Source organism: Neoarius graeffei, chromosome 25, assembly GCF_027579695.1.
Source record: "Neoarius graeffei isolate fNeoGra1 chromosome 25, fNeoGra1.pri, whole genome shotgun sequence".
Lineage (NCBI taxonomy): Eukaryota > Metazoa > Chordata > Actinopteri > Siluriformes > Ariidae > Neoarius > Neoarius graeffei.
Window position 1 is genome coordinate 51,766,168 of NC_083593.1, and position 20,798 is coordinate 51,786,965.

General features: G+C 43.7%; 1 protein-coding gene across 3 annotated transcripts in view; it reads left to right on the forward strand.

Moving 5' to 3' along the window:
* The first annotated feature begins 4,093 nt into the window (after nucleotides 1-4,093).
* The window catches only part of smarcad1b (SWI/SNF-related, matrix-associated actin-dependent regulator of chromatin, subfamily a, containing DEAD/H box 1 b), a 48,919-nt gene continuing 32,214 nt past the window's right edge, over nucleotides 4,094-20,798 (forward strand). The window contains exons 1-8 of one of the 3 annotated variants that reach the window (XM_060909184.1): nucleotides 4,094-4,545; nucleotides 5,092-5,218; nucleotides 5,297-5,399; nucleotides 5,567-5,615; nucleotides 5,815-5,900; nucleotides 13,271-13,369; nucleotides 16,339-16,417; nucleotides 17,236-17,645. In XM_060909184.1, coding sequence (XP_060765167.1) covers nucleotides 4,503-4,545; nucleotides 5,092-5,218; nucleotides 5,297-5,399; nucleotides 5,567-5,615; nucleotides 5,815-5,900; nucleotides 13,271-13,369; nucleotides 16,339-16,417; nucleotides 17,236-17,645 — 996 coding nt within the window. In that variant the 5' untranslated portion in view covers nucleotides 4,094-4,502. Of the gene's footprint in view, nucleotides 4,546-5,091; nucleotides 5,219-5,296; nucleotides 5,400-5,566; nucleotides 5,616-5,814; nucleotides 5,901-6,169; nucleotides 6,222-13,270; nucleotides 13,370-16,338; nucleotides 16,418-17,235; nucleotides 17,646-20,798 lie in introns of those variants that run through there. The other 2 variants (XM_060909185.1, XM_060909186.1) reach the window with 2 other exon arrangements.

Below are 20,798 nucleotides of genomic sequence, written 5' to 3' on the forward strand. Positions count from 1 at the left end.
GTGGCGCTATACCAGAGGGTCACTTTGGGCATGTGGATGTCATCAGAACTGTTATATCCTATAGCCTGTGAAGTTTTAGCCATATCAGGTAATGCATGGCGAATTTATGACACACGTCCTGTTTGTGTGGCGTAACGTATAAATTTATTGGTTTGCCATTTCAACATCTTGCAAGATATCGCAAATCCCTTCGCAATTTAACATCAGCAACATCTTGACATGATGTATACCGAAAATGGCATGAATCCAACAAAACACCAAGGAAGAGTACATCAAAATGTAACACATGTTTTGGCAATGGAGTCATTACTGTCCATGCCCAAATGGTGGCGCTATATGAGAGAGTCACTTTGGGCATGTGGATATCATCAGAACCAACCTGTGAAGTTTGAGCCGTATCAGGCAATGCATGGTGCATTTATGACTCACTTCCTGTTTGAGTGGCATAATGTATAAATGTATTGGTTCACCATTTCAACATCTTGCGAGATATTGCAAATCCCTTCACAATTTAACATCAGCAACATCTTGACATGATGTATACCAAATATGACATTAATCCAACAAACCGCTTAGGAGGAGTACATTAAAATGTAACACGTCAAAACGCACAAAACCAAAAATATCCCATTTCCTGTTGAGTATGGCTGATGCAATGTATATTGCAACTTTGTTCGTCTAGGGGCACTCCACACACCTACCAAATTTGACACGGATAGGTGAAACCATAGACATATAAACATAGACGCCGCATTCTGCGTAGAATCATACGTCATCCTCGCCGCCATATTGGATGTGGCAAAGTGGAGATTCTTCAACCGTCTCTGGTATAGCGTCTAGACAGTAGCCGAGAATAAAGATGCCTCATTCATGTGCTGCGTTTAACTGTACCAACAGGTTTACCGTCCAAACGAGATCACATGGGATTACCTTTCACAGGTGAGACTGAAAAAATACTTTTCATTGTATTTGGTCATTATAACGTAATTTTACGAACAGATTTTTCTGACTTTGTGGCTAATATGAAGGATTTTGACAGAACAGGTCAGACAGTCAGGATCAGAGAGGGAGCTGTTCCTTCAGTCTTCAGTTTCCTAGCTCATCTCCACCGGGTAGGTGTAGAGTTATAAGCAGTGAGAATTAGATAATACAGTGCCACACTATGATGAACGTTTTTGAACGTATGATGAATGTTTTTAACCTTTCTGAATGTGAAGGAATCAGTGATGTATTTTGTTTTGGTATGACGTTAGAACCTGGCCGAACTCAGTTTGGCGGTCATTCAGCTCACTTTATTCAACGAGAGTAGGTCTGTGTGGTGACTCAATAAATAAAACAGTACATTTTTATTTTCATTCACTATTTCCAGTTTTTCCACTATTTCCATCATTTATCATATTCAGTCTTGTAGGTTGGTTATTTTGGCCTCAGGTTTTGGTAGCTTGCTACGGTATGCTGACTAATTAGCTTACCTGAGCTATCTATCGCGGATCTGTCGCTAGTTTGCAGTGTACAGGGTATTTTGCACACCATTTATAACCATCACATTAAAAGTTATATGTGTTGTTTTGATGCCTGTTTGTTTCCCAAATATATACGTGTGTCTTAATGGGTGAATAAAAGGCATCGAGTTAAATATTATTGTAGAAAGGGGCTTTATGAAGTTCAGTCCATTTACTTGCATTGGTTTACGGGGAAGATTTGCCACATCAAATATTGCGGACACTCTGACGTATCCCAGCAACGGTCTATGGGTGAAACTATATACCAAGGAGGAGTCTCAATGACGGCGGCACGGTGGTGTAGTGGTTAGCGCTGTCGCCTCACAGCAAGAAGGTCCGGGTTCGAGCCCCGTGGCCGGCGAGGGCCTTTCTGTGTGGAGTTTGCATGTTCTCCCCGTGTCCGCGTGGGTTTCCTCCGGGTGCTCCGGTTTCCCCCACAGTCCAAAGACATGCAGGTTAGGTTAACTGGTGACTCTAAATTGACCGTAGGTGTGAATGTGAGTGTGAATGGTTGTCTGTGTCTATGTGTCAGCCCTGTGATGACCTGGCGACTTGTCCAGGGTGTACCCCGCCTTTCGCCCGTAGTCAGCTGGGATAGGCTCCAGCTTGCCTGCGACCCTGTAGAACAGGATAAAGCGGCTACAGATAATGAGATGAGAGATGAGTCTCAATGACATATGGGGGCGCTATGGAGTCCCCCGGACACCTGGGGTCAAGCCAAGTCAATTTCAAAATCCCACATTCTATCCAGCATGGCTGACTTCCTGTTGGGCGGAATCAAATACAACCAAGTGAACTTTGTCCTGTATCACAAGAGTATCGATCACACCAAATCTCATGCCCATTCGAGCAACTTCATCTCAACCATAGCTTGTTCTCGGGGGTGCTATAGAGCTCATAGGCCTGCACCTCGGTGCTCGGGCCCTAGAAATCGCACATTCTATCCAGCATGGCTTACTTCCTGTTGGGCGGAATCAAATACAACCAAGTGAACTTTGTCCTGTATCACAAGAGTATCGATCACACCAAATCTCATGCCCATTTGAGCAACTTCATCTCAACCATAGCTTGTTCTTGGGGCACTATAGCGCTCACAGGCCTGCACCTCGATGCTCGGGCCTTAAAAACCCCACATTCTATCCAGCATGGCTGACTTCCTGTTGGGCGGAGTCAAATACAATCAAATGAACTTTGTCCTGCACCACAAGAGTATCGATCACACCAAATCTCATGCCCATTCGAGCAACTTCATCTCAACCATAGCTTGTTCTCGGGGGTGCTATAGAGCTCATAGGCCTGCACCTCGGTGCTCAGGCCCTAAAAATCCCACATTCTATCCAGCATGACTGACTTCCTGTTGGGCGGAATCAAATACAACCAAGTGAACTTTGTCCTGTATCACAAGAGTATCGATCACACCAAATCTCATGCTCATTCGAGCAACTTCATCTCAACCATAGCTTGTTCTCGGGGGAGCCGATGCTTGGACCTTAAAAATCCCACATTCTATCCAGCATGGCTGACTTCCTGTTGGGCGGAGTCAAATACAATCAAATGAACTTTGTCCTGCACCACAAGAGTATCGATCACACCAAATCTCATGCCCATTCGAGCAACTTCATCTCAACCATACATAGCTTGTTCTTGGGGGTGCTATAGAGCTCATAGGCCTGCACCTCGATGCTTGGGCCTTAAAAATCCCACATTCTATCCAGCATGGCTGACTTCCTGTTGGGCGGAGTCAAATACAATCAAATGAACTTTGTCCAGTATCACAAGAGTATCGATCACACCAAATCTCATGCCCATTCGAGCAACTTCATCTCAACCATAGCTTGTTCTCGGGGGCGCTATAGAGCTCATAGGCCTGCACCTCGGTGCTCGGGCCCTAGAAATCGCACATTCTATCCAGCATGGCTGACTTCCTGTTGGGCGGAATCAAATACAACCAAGTGAACTTTGTCCTGTATCACAAGAGTATCGATCACACCAAATCTCATGCCCATTTGAGCAACTTCATCTCAACCATAGCTTGTTCTCGGGGCACTATAGCGCTCACAGGCCTGCACCTCGATGCTCGGGCCTTAAAAATCGCACATTCTATCCAGCATGGCTGACTTCCTGTTGGGCGGAGTCAAATACAATCAAATGAACTTTGTCCAGTATCACAAGAGTATCGATCACACCAAATCTCATGCCCATTCGAGCAACTTCATCTCAACCATAGCTTGTTCTCGGGGCGCTATAGAGCTCCAGGACCACGCCCAGTCCCTTGCTCAATGTAACTTTGTGATTTTACGCACATTTGATCAGTTTGCCAAAATTCTTGAGTTTTCAAGCATCACAAGTGCTTCAAAAACAAGTTGGCGCACGGAGAAAAAAAATTAATAATAAAAACATGCCGAAAACAATAGGGCTTTGCACCCTCGGTGCTCGGGCCCTAATAATCCGGTAGAATGCAACGGGAAACCACGACTGTAAGGTTCCCAGAGACTTTAATGGCTGAAGCCGTCAGAACGGCCACGTCATGGGAAACAGAACATACTGAATCAGTGAACCCAATCTGGCAACCTTGTCATATCTGTGAGTCGAGCCGCTGTTAGTGTGTAACAGTATGCTTTTTTTTCCAATGAAGTAACTACACAATAAAAGCGTTGTCGTTTCAGTATGTCCTAAAAGGCCCTCCGTGACGCATTATCGAATTATTTAGCATTAGCGTGAGGATAAAAGAAATGTATGCACCAAAAGAAAGGAGCTTTGAGCTTTTCCCAGGTTGCCAGGTGTATTGACTAGTAGTTAGCTTGCTAGCTTTGCATGCTAGCTAAGCTACAAATATGACATTCTTTGTTAGCTAGCCGGCTAATTTCTGTGGACCTTATTAAATTTAAGTTTGTTGAAATTTCACGTCACCGGAAGGACTATTTTTTTCATTTGTGTCGTGAATAATATTCGAAACAGGGAACGTTTTCTTTTTTTTCCTGAATGTGAGCATCATAAACAATGAGGAACAAAGATGAGCCCGACATTCTTGCTGTTTGTACCGGTAAGGTAGAGTCTGGCTGAATCCCAAATGGACCACTAATGTCTGTATTAGTGCACTTCGAAGGGAGTGACGTAATGGCCGGAAGCGCCCTTTATAGTGTTGTATAGTTTTCACAAGAGTAAATTAGGATACAGCCCTTGGGCTACAGCTAACTGTCTGGAAGACATCTTGTATATCAATGCAAATTAACATTGTTGTCATGGTGATTTTTTTTTTTTTTTAAACTTCCAGCAGTGTTGAATTTATAATATACAATATATAAAGTTGATTTGGTGGTCAATTATGTAGTGTTTAATTTTTTTTGTGTGTGTTTGATAATGGTAGTAAAAATGTACGTTACTTTTTAAATAAAATAAAATAAAATTAATCCATACCTAGTTAAAGCATCATCATCTGCCTCATCCTCATTTTTCATCCTCTTCCTCATTCAGTGACCTATTTAAAACTTTTTCAGTAAATTTGATCTTGACGATAAGCTCGTACGTCATTTCCAAGCATACCTTTTTAAAATCTAAATTTATTTCTTATTTATTACATACAACACAGTGCCTGAAACTCCTGAGGCCAAACGTCCGTCGAAACCCGATGTCCTCAAAGCCTCCGATCCTGTCCTGGTGGACTCGTCCTCTGATTCAGATGTGGAGATGTCGGGGAGCTCTATGATCTCAATAGGGTAAGATGGTGGATCTGAGGCACCACTTTGAATTTCTAACTTCTAGAAATGACCTACAGCAGCTGTGGTGTTCACCAGGATGAGGAAAGCTGCTGCGACTTCAACTCTGGACATGATCTCGATCTCTGATGAAGACAATGAGGCAATAGAGGTGAAGATGGAAGGACGGGAACAGTGGACGGTAACGATCACAAGCGAATCTAAGATTCAGAATGTATTCCAGGAAAGAGCATTTAACGGTTAATTCAACTCCAATACGTGCATCAAGAAAACCAGTCACTTTTTTTTTTTTTTTTCCAGTGTTCTGAAACCGTCGTGTTTGCTAATCATGCTTTGTTCTTCTTTCAGGAGACTAAACATGAACATCCTTCATCCTTGAAGGCATCTGGAAATGGAGGTACTGATTTAATTCATTCAGTCGCTCATGAATATGTCGTGTTGCTCGTTTCCCTTCTTGCTCTTTTCCAGATGCTCAGCTGTGATTAGTAAGAAGTGGTGTTTAACAGCTCGCCTCGTCTCCGTGCCATTGATGGATTTATGGATTGGCTTGAAGGCCGTAAACTGAGGGGTTTTTTTTCCTCTCTTCTCTATCCCAGATACAGTGTGTAAAAGGAGGCAAGAGGAGATGTGTGACAATTCCCAGGAGAGCAACAAGAGCAGCAAGAAGAGGCGTGAGTCACTGGTGAGATGGCGTAATGCTACGGTGTTATTTTCACATTTGCCTCGGAGGCTCTTGGTCCTAAATCAGAGCTCTGGAGAACCTCAGACACACACTGCATTAGGGTACTTCCATGTCAATTCAAATAGGGCAGTTGCTGCATATCTCAGATTATTTTTTTTTTATGCATGCATGCATGCTTGTTTGTTTGTGTCCTAAAACCAACATCTGTAAATATTTTTGAATTAAAAACCATTTTATCTTGGAAGCTGGCCATGTTTAGGATTGAGTATCTCCAGAAATATTCTTCCCAGCTTTGTGAAATTTGGCAGACAGAAAATACGGGTAAGTCTATCTTTCGAAACGATCAGATGTTACCACACAAGTCCATTTTTGTTCTTATAGGCTCCTCAAAATGAAAGGAAAGTGTAACATTTTTAAATGTGAGTGATTTATTAAGGGCTTTTAAACCCCGCTCTAACAGACACAAATTATGGCACGCTATTTTTTTTTTCATACAAACTTTGCTATAGACTTCTATTTTATAACCGACTGCTACATTGAGTCAAAACATCACAAAAATGTTTGAGTTCAAACGTTTAGTTTTTCCAGCATAAAATTAAAAGTTACAGAAAAAAGTCATATCTGAGCAGCATATTCCATAAGAGAGCGCTTTTCAGATTAAAAAAGAAAACATAATGAAGGCTACTGGATTTTGGTACAAAATGAAGAAGCGAGTGTGACAGTCAAAGTGTCCAGAAGAACTGTGGCTGGTTCTGGAAGATGCTCAGTAAAACCTCCAGCTCATTTCTGCATAAAACTGCACTCACTGTACCGAAGACAATTAATTAATTAATTAATTAATTAATTAATTAATTAATTACTCTCGTCTTCTTCCGCTTATCCGGGGCCGGGTCGCGGAGGCAGCAGTCTGAGCATGGAAGCCCAAACTTCCCTTTCCCCAGACACCTCTGCCAGCTCCTCAGGAAGAACACCGAGGCGTTCCCAGGCCAGCTGAGAGACATAGTCCCTCCAGTGTGTCCTGGGTCTTCCCCGGGGCCTCCTCCCCGGGGGGACATGCCTGGAACACCTCCCCAGGGAGGCATTCAGGAGGCATCCGAAAGAGATGCCCGAGCCACCTCAGCTGATTCCTCTCGATGTGGAGGAGCAGCGGCTCTACTCCGGGCTCCTCCCGAGTGACTGTGCTTCTCACCCTATCTCTCTAAGGGAGCGCCCAGCCACCCTGCGAAGGAAACTCATTTCGGCCACTTGTATCCGCGATCTTGTTCTTTCAGTCATTACCCAAAGCTCATGACCATAGGTGAGAGTCGGAACGTAGGTCGACCGGTAAATCAAGAGCTTCGCCTTTTGGCTCAGCTCCTTCACCACAACGGACCGGTAAAGCGACTGCATCACTGCGGAGGCTGCACCGATCCGCCTGTCGACCTCACGCTCTATCCTTCCCTCACTCGTGAACAAGATCCCAAGATACTTAAACTCCTCCACTTGAGGCAGGACTTCTCCACCAACCTGGAGAGGGCAAGTCACCCTTTTCCGGTCGAGAACCATGGCCTCGGACTTGGAGGTGCTGATTCTCATCCCAGCCGCTTCACGCTCGGCTGCAAACCGCCCCAGTGCATGCTGAAGGTCCTGGTTTGAAGAAGCCAACAGGACAACATCGTCCGCCAAAAGCAGAGATGAAATCCTGTGGTTCCCAAACAGGATTCCTTCCGGCCCCTGGCTGCGCCTAGAAATCCTGTCCATAAAAATTATGAACGGAACCGGTGACAAAGGGCAGCCCTGCTGGAGTCCAACATGCACTGGGAACATGTCTGACCTCCTGCCGGCAATGCAAACCAGACTCCTGCTCCGTTCGTACAGGGACCGGACAGCCCTTAGCAAAGAGCCCCGAACCCCATACTCCCAAAGCACCCCCCACAGAATACCACGAGGGACACAGTCGAATGCCTTCTCCAGATCCACAAAGCACATGTGGACTGGTTGGGCAAACTCCCATGAACCCTTGAGCACCCTATGAAGGGTATAGAGCTGGTCCAGTGTTCCGCGACCAGGACGAAAACCACATTGTTCCTCCTGGATCCGAGGTTCGACTATTGGCCGAATTCTCCTCTCCAGTACCCTGGAGTAAACCTTCCCTGGGAGGCTGAGAAGTGTGATTCCCCTATAATTGGAGCACACTCTCCGGTCCCCTTTCTTAAAAAGGGACCTAGGAGCTATGTTGTCGGGGGCATTACGCCCCTGTTAGGGTCTCCCAAGGCAGACAGGTCCTAGGTGACAGGCCAGACCAAGAGCAGTTCACCAAAACCCTTAGGGAGAATAATCGATCAAGGACCGTGACGTCGCCCGGTATGGCGCAGTTGGGGCCCCACCCTGGAGCCAGGCCCGGGGTTGGGGCTCATATGCGAGCACTTGGTGGCCGGGCCTTTGCCCACGGGGCCCGGCCGGGCTCAGCCCAAAGCGGTGACGTGGGCCCGACCTCCTGTGGGTTCACCACCCACAGAGGTAGCCGTAGGGGGCCGGTGCAGTGTGGATTGGGTGGCAGTCGAAGGCAGGGGCCTCGACGACCTGATCCCCGAACACAGCGGCTAATTATAATTAATTAATAACCCTGCTCTGAAGGAGGGGGGTATACTGGTTTACCTCTGTCCATCCATATCTCTGTCCATCCAAAACACCCTTTTTTTTTTTTTTTCTCAGCAACTACAAATCACAACTGCTTGATATTTGGTGCCGAGCTTCAGCTTGGGGTTCTATACCATGTATACCATTTTCAGGTCTGTTGCACATCAACTTCCTATTTACCAACTGAACGTGTTTACGAAACATATAGGGTGGATTTTGACGCTATTTCAAGAAGCAAAATGCTGTTTCAAAATGACAGTTTACCAGGATGCTGTTTGAAATCCTTGGAGAGACACTGCTCTTTACTTACTCGTTTCAGGGTTCATTATTTGTTGAAGTCAACATTCATAATAAGTGTCCTATTCCTTCGATCGCTCGCGTTCTGATATAAGCGAGAGCGGGGGATACGGTATGTAAGTGAGTAGTAGCTCACAGTTGATCGTGTGTGTGTGTGTGGGGGGGGGGTTTAAAGCAAAGGGTCTTCTTGCACCAAATATTCCTTGTGTCCGAAATCGCTCACTTGTTCACTACTCCCTATATAGGGAATTACTATATAGAGGACTATACAATGAGCTCATTGGTAAAATGAAAAAACTCTTTCGGACACTACGTAGTCCGTCGTGCTGGTATTTACATCGTTACTGTCGCACAATTAAAACGTGCCAGATCAGTCAGCTGGTGGGTTTTTAAAATAATAAATACATGCATGTTTTTGTGATAAATCCATATTACACTGAGCGTATTTCCCACATTAATCAATACAAAGTACCTGCATCTTTCAGTTTTTATAAATCAAGGCTGAATACTTTCTTCTTTGCTGCTGCCTTTTATTAAACCAAATTTGAGACTTTTAATTTGATTTCTTTCAGTGCGACCGCAATGCATGATGGGATAGATAAGATAGCCTTTTATTATCCCGCAAGGGGAAATTTACATTGTTACAGCAGCAAAATATAGAAAGAAAAAAGATAAGGCAGTGAAAAAGTAGTGCAAAAAGTACCAAGTATACAAAAAAGGTATACTATATAAAAAGAGATAAACTACAAATTTAAAGATAATTTATGAAAATTTGTTAATATTGTTTTGGTTAGTGACCATCAGTTGTACACTACTTTTCGTGATGCATTGTGGGATACTTTGAGTGCACTATATAGATGAAAGTCTTCCGGATTTACCTGGAAATCCGGATATTTGACAAAATTCTTGAAACACTCCGGTTTTCCAAATGGAGAAATTTATTTTTCGGATTTTTCACGTTCCTAGACGCGGCGTAATACTTCGCATCGTCCTTGCATGGGCACGGTCCTTAAATAGCCCAAACATAGTTCATTGATTAAAGACAGATGTTCTTTGTTAACGGCGTGCTTGCGGAGCTCGTTTGGCGCACCCGCCCAAAGTGTGCCTTCAGGTGCACGTGCTAAAGCGCGCAGGACTGACACCGTTCTGTGCAAACGCAACACGATCGCACTAGAAAGCACGTTCAAGCTGCTGGTGTAGCTGCAGTCTTTTTAGTTGTGAATTACAAGTATTTCCTCGTGTTAATAATTCGCCATGTCAAAACATGCAAAACTTTCCTCCTCCTTTCAACGTGAAGAGAGGTAAGCAACTTATTTATTTTTTTCCTGTCAAAATGACATTTTGCTCCGGTTTCCCCCACAGTCCAAAGACATGCAGGTTAGGTTAACTGGTGACTCTAAATTGACCGTAGGTGTGAGTGTGAATGGTTGTCTGTGTCTGTGTCAGCCCTGTGATGACCTGGCGACTTGTCCAGGGTGTACCCCGCCTTTCGCCCGTAGTCAGCTGGGATAGGCTCCAGCTTGCCTGCGACCCTGTAGAACAGGATAAAGCGGCTACAGATAATGAGATGAGATGAATTACATTTTGTGGCTTCGAAGCTACGTTTTAGTGCCGTTTCTAGAACACAATATCAAGAAAACGTGGAAGAAACCGCAATAATGGAAGAATCGGTTTCTAAGCTGCCTAAAACTAGCAATGGTATTTATTTTTTGTTACATAATGAACTCAGGCTGCCAGTCAGTTTGTAACACACACACCCACCCTGAAAAATCCTAGCTACGCCCCTGATTTACATGAGAAATGTGGTATTCGTTGGTGTGTTTAAATTTATAGACAATACGAACTAATGTAAACAATTGGCTTCAACTCGCATAAATCTGAATTGGAAATGTTTAGTTCACTTTAGCTTCTGCAAATGCACAACTCTACTAAAAGATTGATAAACGAGGCTCAACGTCCCCAACATTGAAACCTGAAAGCTTTAGAAACTCTAACAGACCTTTACTTTTTAACAGTACTGGTTTGGGATTTTGCTGAGTTTACCTTCAACTGTCTGATTTTTTTCAAAGTAATGAACTGTGTAGGCAGGAAAATCATCGCGTCTTCTAAATGCACTCCTGAAAATTACTCATTAACTAGGGGAATTAAATTTGATATTTTTGACATGTTAATCATTTAATGTACATAAAAAAAGGCTTAAAAGTTATAACTTAGCGAAAATAAGTACTAAAATGCACTAGAATGCAGGGTTTTGCGTGTTATTAAAATTTTTTTCCCATTCTTAGTTTGACTTTCAAAAGTTCAGGATTATTTTTTTTTCTTTGCTCCACTTTCATCCCTAATATAGGGTGGAGCACTACAAAATGGCGTCCTCACTACATAGTGAATAGGGAGCGATTTCAGACACAGGCATTGACTTTTTTTCATTTATTATGGCTTACTGTTTATAGTATTAAATGTTTGAAACATTTCGGTATTTTTTTTTTTTAAGCCATTTTTGGTTTACATTAGGTCTTTACATGTGCCTAAGCTTTTTGCACAGCACTGTATATAGCTGATAACATTCCACAAAACACATGCTTTCACCCAAAAATCCTTTATATTACTTGGATAATAAAATTCAGTTCTAATGATAGTCAAATTTCTTTGTATGTAAACACTGATCCAAAAAAAGTCTTTCCCAATTCCAATATTTTCCATTTCTTACAGGAAAGGATAATTGTTTAAATGCACAGTACTTTTATCTCCTCTCATCTCATTATCTGTAGCCGCTTTATCCTGTTCTACAGGTCGCAGGCAAGCTGGAGCCTATCCCAGCTGACTACGGGCGAAAGGCGGGGTACACCCTGGACAAGTCGCCAGGTCATCACAGGGCTGACACACAGACACAGACAACCATTCACATTCACACCTACGGTCAATTTAGAGCCACCAGTTAACCTAACCTGCATGTCTTTGGACTGTGGGGGAAACCGGAGCACCCGGAGGAAACCCACGCGGACACGGGGAGAACATGCAAACTCCGCACAGAAAGACCCTCGCCGGCCACGGGGCTCGAACCCGGACCTTCTTGCTGTGAGGTGACAGTGCTAACCACTCCACCACCGTGCCGCCCTACAGTACTTTATATACTGTATATCTTTAAAAAAAAAAACAGTTTATGATTTAAACTATTACATTTCATTGACTTCATGTCAAAATCTGATGTCTGAATAATCAATAGAATTTAGATTAGATACATTTAAAAAAATTTTTTTTTTTACATGCCCAGATGGCGATGTTGACTTGCTATGTAAGATCATGAAAAATCTTATGAAATATGTTGACACTATGGTTATGCTGTGTTCCAAGTTTTGCCAAATTTCCTGTGGCTGAGAAAAACATTTCTGGAGACATTAAATCATAAACATTGTGCTGGACATGTGCCTCGCAAGCTTCCGTCCTTTTAACCTGAATTAATATTTCAGTCTGAACCTGTCATCCAAGTTCGTAAATACTTAAACTTTCCGTTCTCTATCATGTTGCATCACGGTCGTGTTGCTGTTCCGATGTATTGCGAGTTCTCCTCAACAAAGCTGCAGATGTGAAAATTTGCATTAAAAAGCAGCTCAAGATCAGAAACGTCGCGTTTCAGTCATGTCAGCTCCTGGTTTATCGGCTAATCTTTATCCTGCGCAGTGACTGATGCACAGATTGGGTTCTCTGGAGATGGTGTTTTGGGTTGCACACCTGTAGCAAAGTGAAATTTATAAACTTTTGCCCTTGCGTGGTTTGTCGACGTCTCTTGAAATTCAGTGCAGTGAGCTGTTTGAAGGAGGAAGGAGCTCTACAGAACATTTTACATCACGATGCTTCCAACCTTTTGAATAATAGCATTAGGTTTGAGTGCAAAAGTTAGCACACCCTTATTCTGTATTCGACGTGAAGCTGCTACTTGTAATTTGCATACCTCCAACCGGGGGGAACCCTCTTCAACTTGAAATTCCAACTCGTTAACTTGTGCCAGTGTGGGACATGAAATTACTGCAACTTGAAAATTACAACTTACGAGTTACCACAAATGCAGCATTCAAACTGGAAATGAAGGAGGTAAAGAAATGGACTTTAAATCAACAAGACATTTAGAGCGATTGTGATCTGTTCTTTCAGTCCATATCTTCTATCCCTTTCATCTTTCCAGCTTGTTTTTAAGACCTGGTGGTCTATATGCTATTGAAAAATTATTATTATTATTAGTTTTTACACCAAGGTCTCACTTCAACAGGTAACTGCTTACTGCTCTTTTCCACTCCCTCGTAATAAACCCAAGCAACAGCACTCAATATGTTTTAAAGTAAAAATCAATAGCCGTTTTGATCCTTCATGCCGCATGGCATCATTAGCTAAACGACTGAATTAATCAGTGTGTTGTGAGGTTTTAGGTCACACAGCAGTTTTCTGTGTATTTTCTACAGACCGATGATTCGGCAGATGAGGGACCTGAGCCCAGCTGGAGGGAGCAGGAGAACATGGTGAAGAAGCTACAGCGTAATTTCCCTCACCTCAACAAGGAGGTAAGTGACCAGTGTACACGCGATCATTCGCTGCTCTGCGCTCACATGACTAATAATTCTCACAGTGGCTCTGATCAACAGGTTTGAATTTGTGAGAATCTGGTAGAAAATGTGAAACTGTGTTCTGTTTTTCTCACACTGATACGATATTGAGATCACAATATACTGTAGTAATCCAAAAAATCAGTTTTTCCCATACTTTTTTTTTTTTTTTTTAATAAAATTGACTTTGTGAATTTTTTTTGTTTGTTTTAAATATAACTTCCTGAAAGGTTTTTTGATTTGTCATTCTGGAAAAACTATTAAACATTTTGTGTAGAACTGTATTTCCCTTTAGGAACCATAAAGTAAAACACTTTCTAAAAGCTAAAACGATTAATCATCCAGAGTGTGGTGAAGGGGGTGTGGCGTCTGTATTTGTCAGTCCCAGTGAAGGTGTGTCTGCTGAGCCTCATTTGAAGTGAAGGTGTGGCCTGTGTGCCTCAGCTGTAGTGAAGGTGTGGCCTCTGTGTATTGCAGTACAAATTAAAGGGGGTGTGGTCTCTGTGCTTCAGCTGTAGTGAAGGTGTGGCCTCTGTGTATTGCAGTACAATTAAGGAGGCGTGGTCTGTGTCTCAGCTGTAGTGAAGGTGTGGCCTCTGTGTATTGCAGTACAAATTAAAGGGGGTGTGGCCTCTGTATGGCAGTACAAATGCGGGAGGCGTGGCCTCTGTCTCAGCTTTAGTGAAGGTGTGGCTTCTGCGTATGACCTACAAATTACAGAGGTGTGGCCTCTGTCTTAGCTGTAGTGAAGGTGTGGCCTCTGTGGTTCAGCTTTAGTGAAGGTGTGGCTTCTGTATGACGGTACAAATTAAGGAGGTGTGGCTTCTGTGCACCAAGTATAAGGTGTGGCCTCTGTATGACCTTAATTTGTAGGAGGCGGGGCCTCTGTGCCTTAGCTGTAGTGAAGGTATGGCCTTTGTAAGGCAGTACAAATCCAGGAGGTGTGGCCTCTGTATTAGCTTTAGTGAAGGTGTGGCTTCTGTATGACCTACAAATTAAGGAGGTGTGGCTTCTGTGCACCAAGTATAAGAAGGTGTGGCCTCTGTATGACCTACAAATTAAGGAGGCGTGGCCTCTGCCTTAGCTGTAGTGAAGGTGTGGCCTCTGTGGCTCAGCTTTAGTTAAGGTGTGGCCTCTGTAAGACCTACAAATTAAGGGGGTGTGGCTTCTGTGCACCAAGTATAAGGTGTGGCCTCTGTATGACCTACAAATTAAGGAGGCGTGGCCTCTGTGCCTTAGCTGTAGTGAAGGTATGGCCTCTGTAAGGCAGTACAAATCCAGGAGGCGCGGCCTCTGTATTAGCTTTAGTGAAGGTGTGGCTTCTGTGTATGACCTACAAATTAAGGAGGTGTGGTCTGTCTTAGCTGTAGTGAAGGTGTGGCCTCTGTGGCTCAGCTTTAGTTAAGGTGTGGCTTCTGTATGACCTACAAATTAAGGAGGTGTGGCTTCTGTGCACCAAGTATAAGGTGTGGCCTCTGTATGACCTTAATTTGTAGGAGGCGGGGCCTCTGTGCCTTAGCTGTAGTGAAGGTATGGCCTCTGTAAGGCAGTACAAATCCAGGAGGTGTGGCCTCTGTATTAGCTTTAGTGAAGGTGTGGCTTCTGTATGACCTACAAATTAAGGAGGTGTGGCTTCTGTGCACCAAGTATAAGAAGGTGTGGCCTCTGTATGACCTACAAATTAAGGAGGCGTGGCCTCTGTGCCTTAGCTGTAGTGAAGATATGGCCTCTGTAAGGCAGTACAAATCCAGGAGGCGTGGCCTCTGTATTAGCTTTAGTGAAGGTGTGGCTTCTGTGTATGACCTACAAATTAAGGAGGTGTGGCCTCTGTCTTAGCTGTAGTGAAGGTGTGGCCTCTGTGGCTCAGCTTTAGTTAAGGTGTGGCCTCTGTATGACCTACAAATTAAGGGGGTGTGGCTTCTGTGCACCAAGTATAAGGTGTGGCCTCTGTATGACCTACAAATTAAGGAGGCGTGGCCCCTGTGCCTTAGCTGTAGTGAAGGTATGGCCTCTGTAAGGCAGTACAAATCCAGGAGGCGCGGCCTCTGTATTAGCTTTAGTGAAGGTGTGGCTTCTGTGTATGACCTGCAAATTAAGGAGGTATGGCCTCTGTCTTAGCTGTAGTGAAGGTGTGGCCTCTGTGGCTCAGCTTTAGTTAAGGTGTGGCTTCTGTATGACCTACAAATTAAGGAGGTGTGGCTTCTGTGCACCGAGTATAAGAAGGTGTGGCCTCTGTATGACCTACAAATTAAGGAGGTGTGGCCTCTGTGCCTTAGCTGTAGTGAAGGTATGGCCTCTGTAAGGCAGTACAAATCCAGGAGGCGTGGCCTCTGTATTAGCTTTAGTGAAGGTGTGGCTTCTGTGTATGACCTACAAATTAAGGAGGCATGGTCTGTACCTCAGCTTTAGTGAAGTGTGGTCTCTGTGTATGACAGTACAAATTAAGGAGGCGTGGCCTCTATGCCTCAGCTGTAGTGAAGGTGTGGCCTCTGTATGGTAGTACAAATGCAGGAGGCGTGGCCTCTGTCTTAGCTTTAGTGAAGGTGTGGCTTCTGTGTATGACAGTACAAATTAAGGAGCCGTGTCCTCTGCACCCCAACTGTAGTGAAGGTGTGGCCTCTGTGTATGGCAGTATACCTGAAGGAGGTGTGGCCTTTCACTCCTAACTAGTTATTTATTTATTTTTTGTCTAATTGAAAGGTTTGCGTGAAACTAAATCACACTGTATCTGATATGAACACCTCTAAACTATATTATATTAAATTGGCTACTTGCGTATCTTTCATAGATCTGATCTTCAGAAGTACACACACACACACACACACACACACACACACACACAGCCTCTGTGTTTTAACTCCTGAACTGTGCAAATGTGTGTTCTGTATAGAAGTGTTAAATTTGACGTGTGCGGTGTGTTCCTGCAGGAGCTCAGGGACGTGCTTCATGAACACAGCTGGATCATCGAGGACGCCCTGGAGGCACTCCGCATGTTCTCGGAGCATGGTGAGGACTTCCTGCTGCTTTCTTTCAGTTGGAATGAGAAACGATGTACATTATAAAGACCTGTGAGTGCATTGCACTGTAATAACGGACTCTTTTGAGCAACATTTGCAGCAGGTGTAATTTGTATGTCGGGCCGCACTCCGTGTTCATAAGCGCCGCTGTTCCTGCAGCACCTGCACTGCTGTTTCAGCATTTCCTGTGACAGGGACTTTAATAAACCGTATTTCACCATAATAGGACGGAAGTGTTGAACCCAGTCGCTCTAAATTGGTTTTGCTCCAGCTCTCAGCACACCTGAGGCAGGTCATCAAGGGCCGTGCAGTTTTGATTGACCGGCTGAGATTTGTTTGGTGCTGGAACAGCACAAAAAAGATGGCTTTGCTTCTCCAGCACAGTGTGGAAGCGCTGTAGAAAAAATTTACATTTATTCATCCAGCAGGCGCTTTTATCCAGAGCGACTTACAGGTGAGAGAATGCAAGCCCAGCGTTGTTAAAATAAATTTACAGAGATGGTGTAGAAAATACAACAGAATAAAAGCATGTCTCTCTTTGTGCTATCCTAGACAGATTTTGATTGCACTGACGTGTTCAGAAAAGGAAATGGTGGAATAAAAGTGTGCCTTTTTTTCCCCCACATCCAGAAACATCCAAACGTAAACTTTTCACGTGCACCGTTTCCTTTTATGTGTGACGGTGAAGCAAAATCAGTGCAATCTGTTATAATGACAAAGCGGATGTAAAAATTTTATTTCACTCGTGTGTGCGCGCGCGTGTATAGAACGCTTCCATTCAAATAATTTATCTCCTTTTTCTCTCAGTGGTGGAGTTCAGCAGCGATGACTCTGACTCCGAACCCCCTACATCCCCCGAACACACAATCGCAAATCCGACTCCGAACCCCAGCACGTCTGCAACACAGCCGATACCCAATAGACCCCTAAATGGTCTGTTGGACACGCAGACGAGCAGGAGACAGCACGCAAGAAGAATCCAGCAGCATGACACTAGCTCAGAAGATGACATCAGCGACTTTGAGGCATCGCCCAGACCCTTAGACTTGGACTCGGATACAGACGAGGCCGATGAGAAGCTTCCCAGACTCAAGGCTCAGATTCTGGACTTCTTCCAGAAGGCCACGGTTGACGAGCTGACGCTGATCGCTGGCTGCTCTCTGAAGAAGGCTCAGAAGATCATTGAGCTGAGACCATATCAAACATGGACCAGTCTAGTGAGCAGCTCTTTTTTTCTTTTCTGTTTTTCTTTGTTTCTTATCTACATCTTTTGTCAGCTCATCAAACTGGAGCAATAAATGGAAGCCAGCAGTGCGATTAGCTCAGTGGTTAGCGTGACCATTTAGGGTTTATATTGTAGGCTGAGTTAGGTGTGCTAGTTTTTATTATACCCCCACTATGGGGGGGGGGGGGGGTGTACTGGTTTACCTCTTTGTCTGGATCTCCATCCGTCTGAAACGCCCTTTTTCTCAGCAACCACAAATCCTAGTCACTTGGTACCGAGCTTCAGCTTGGGGTTCTATACCGCGTATCCCATTTTCAGGTCTGTCCCACATCGACTTCCTGTTTACCGACTGAATGTATTTATGAAATGTATAGCATGGATTTACAAATTTTTCGTAACACTTTTCTCAGCAACTATAAATCACAACTGCTTGATATTTGGTACCGAGCTTCACCTTGGGGTTCTATACCATGTATACCATTTTCAGGTCTGTCGCACATCGATTTCCTGTTTACCGACTGAATATATTTACGAAACACACAGGGTGGATTTTGATGCTATTTCAAAATGACAGTTTACCAGGATGCTATTTGAAATCCCTGGGGAGAGACGCTGCTCTTTACTTGCTTGTTTCAGGGTAGAGGTCTGCGCGGGACAGAATTTTCAGGCCCGCGCCTGCATTGTGCAGTCCCGCTCCGGCAAAGAATTATGATTTTCAGTCCCGCTTCCGCCCGCACCTGCCATATTTTGTCCCGCTCCCGCCCGCAAATCCCGCATGATGCAGACGTTCGCGTTATTTCTCACGAAAGTTCTTGTCATTGGCTTGGGGAATTAAACATGCTGAGCTTAGCTGAGCTCTCCACTGACCGATCCTTCATTTATTGTAAGTTTATTGTTTAGACTCTGACATTCTGCTGACACATTCCAAGTTGAGCGCTGCATGCGCTCATGATTGACAGCTCTCGCTTTGATTGACAGCTCTCGCTTTGCGCACTCGCACTCCCACTTCCGAGTCTGTGGCGTTATGATTCCAACCGCGATTTCATTCTCCTCTCATATGAAGTGCTGCGCAACCACAACCAGCTCCTCAGATTATACACTGTCTATTTCTAGCTTTAAATTGAACAATCTGTGCGATACACAGTCCTTTTTAATACTAGTTAATACTTTTTAATACTTAGGACTAATACTCTTGACTTTTTAACGGTAAATGTACAGTGGTGCTTGAAAGTTTGTGAACCCTTTAGAATTTTCTATATTTCTGCATAAATATGACCTAAAACATCATCAGATTTTCACACAAGTCCTAAAAGTAGATAAAGAGAACCCAGTTAAACAAATGAGACAAAAATATTATACTTGGTCATTTATTTGAGAGAAATGATCCAATATTACATATCTGTGAGTGGCAAAAGTATGTGAACCTCGAGGATTAATTTGAATGTGAAATTAGTCAGGTGTTTTCAATCAATGGGATGACAATCAGGTGTGAGTGGGCCCCCTGTTTTATTTAAAGAACAGGGATCTATCAAAGTCTGATCTTCACAACACATGTTTGTGGAAGTGTATCATGGCACGGACAAAGGAGATTTCTGAGGACCTCAGAAAAAGCGTTGTTGATGCTCATCAGGCTGGAAAAGGTTACAAAACCATCTCTAAAGAGTTTGGACTCCACCAATCCACAGTCAGACAGATTGTGTACAAATGGAGGAAATTCAAGACCATTGTTACCCTCCCCAGGAGTGGTCGACCAACAAAGATCACTCCAAGAGCAAGGCGTGTAATAGTCGGCGTAGTCACAAAGGACCCCAGGGTAACTTCTAAGCAACTGAAGGCCTCTCTCACACTGGCTAATGTTAATGTTCATGAGTCCACCATCAGCAGAACACTGAACAACAATGGTGTGTATGGCAGGGCTGCAAGGAGAAAGCCACTGCTCTCCAAAAAGAACATTGCTGCTTGTCTGCAGTTTGCTAAAGATCACGTGGACAAGCCAGAAGGCTATTGGAAAAATGTTTTGTGGATGGAGGAGTCCAAAATAAAACTTTTTGGTTTAAATGAGAAGCGTTATATTTGGAGAAAGGAAAACACTGCATTCCAGCATAAGAACCTTATCCCATCTGTGAAACATGGTGATGGTAGTATCATGGTTTGGGCCTGTTTTGCTGCATCTGGGCCAGGACGGCTTGCCATCATCGATGGAACAATGAATTCTGAATTATACCAGTGAATTCTAAAGGAAAATGTCAGGACATCTGTCCATGAACTGAATCTCAAGAGAAGGTGGGTCATGCAGCAAGACAATGACCCGAAGCACACAAGTCGTTCTACCAAAGAATGGTTAAAGAATAATAAAGTTAATGTTTTGGAATGGCCAAGTCAAAGTCCTGACCTTAATCCAATGGAAATGTTGTGGAAGGACCTGAAGCGAGCAGTTCATGTGAGGAAACCCACCAACATCCCAGAGTTGAAGCTGTTCTGTACGGAGGAACGGGCTAAAATTCCTCCAAGCCGGTGTGCAGGACTGATCAACAGTTACCGCAAACGTTTAGTTGCAGTTATTGTTGCACAAGGGGGTCACACCAGATATTGAAAGCAAAGGTTCACTTACTTTTGCCACTCACAGATATGTAATATTGGATCATTTTCCTCAATAAATAAATGACCAAGTATAATATTTTTATCTCATTTGTTTAACTGGGTTCTCTTTATCTACTTTTAGGACTTGTGTGAAAATCTGATGATGTTTTAGGTCATATTTATGCAGAAATGTAGAAAATTCTAAAGGGTTCACAAACTTTCAAGCACCACTGTACCTCTTTTTAAAGCAGCACTTACTTCTGAAGCACTGAGCTTCACTAGAGGAGCTCTGCTCTTCTGCCATGATCGGAGATCTCAAACACGGAAGAGCGGAAAGGAATCGGAAACGTACGCGAGATTAGACCACATCCGCAAATTTAGGCATCTTAAAATGTTTTTATTAATGCCAAATAAAATATCCAGCACAAATTATATACGATAGACATAAATTAATAATTTTATAAATTTTATTTTAAACACGTTTTTAGTTAGCGGGACTGCAGCTTATCACCTCTCCCGCCCGCGCCCGCATTGTGCACTCCCGCCCGCGCCCGCAATGAGCTTT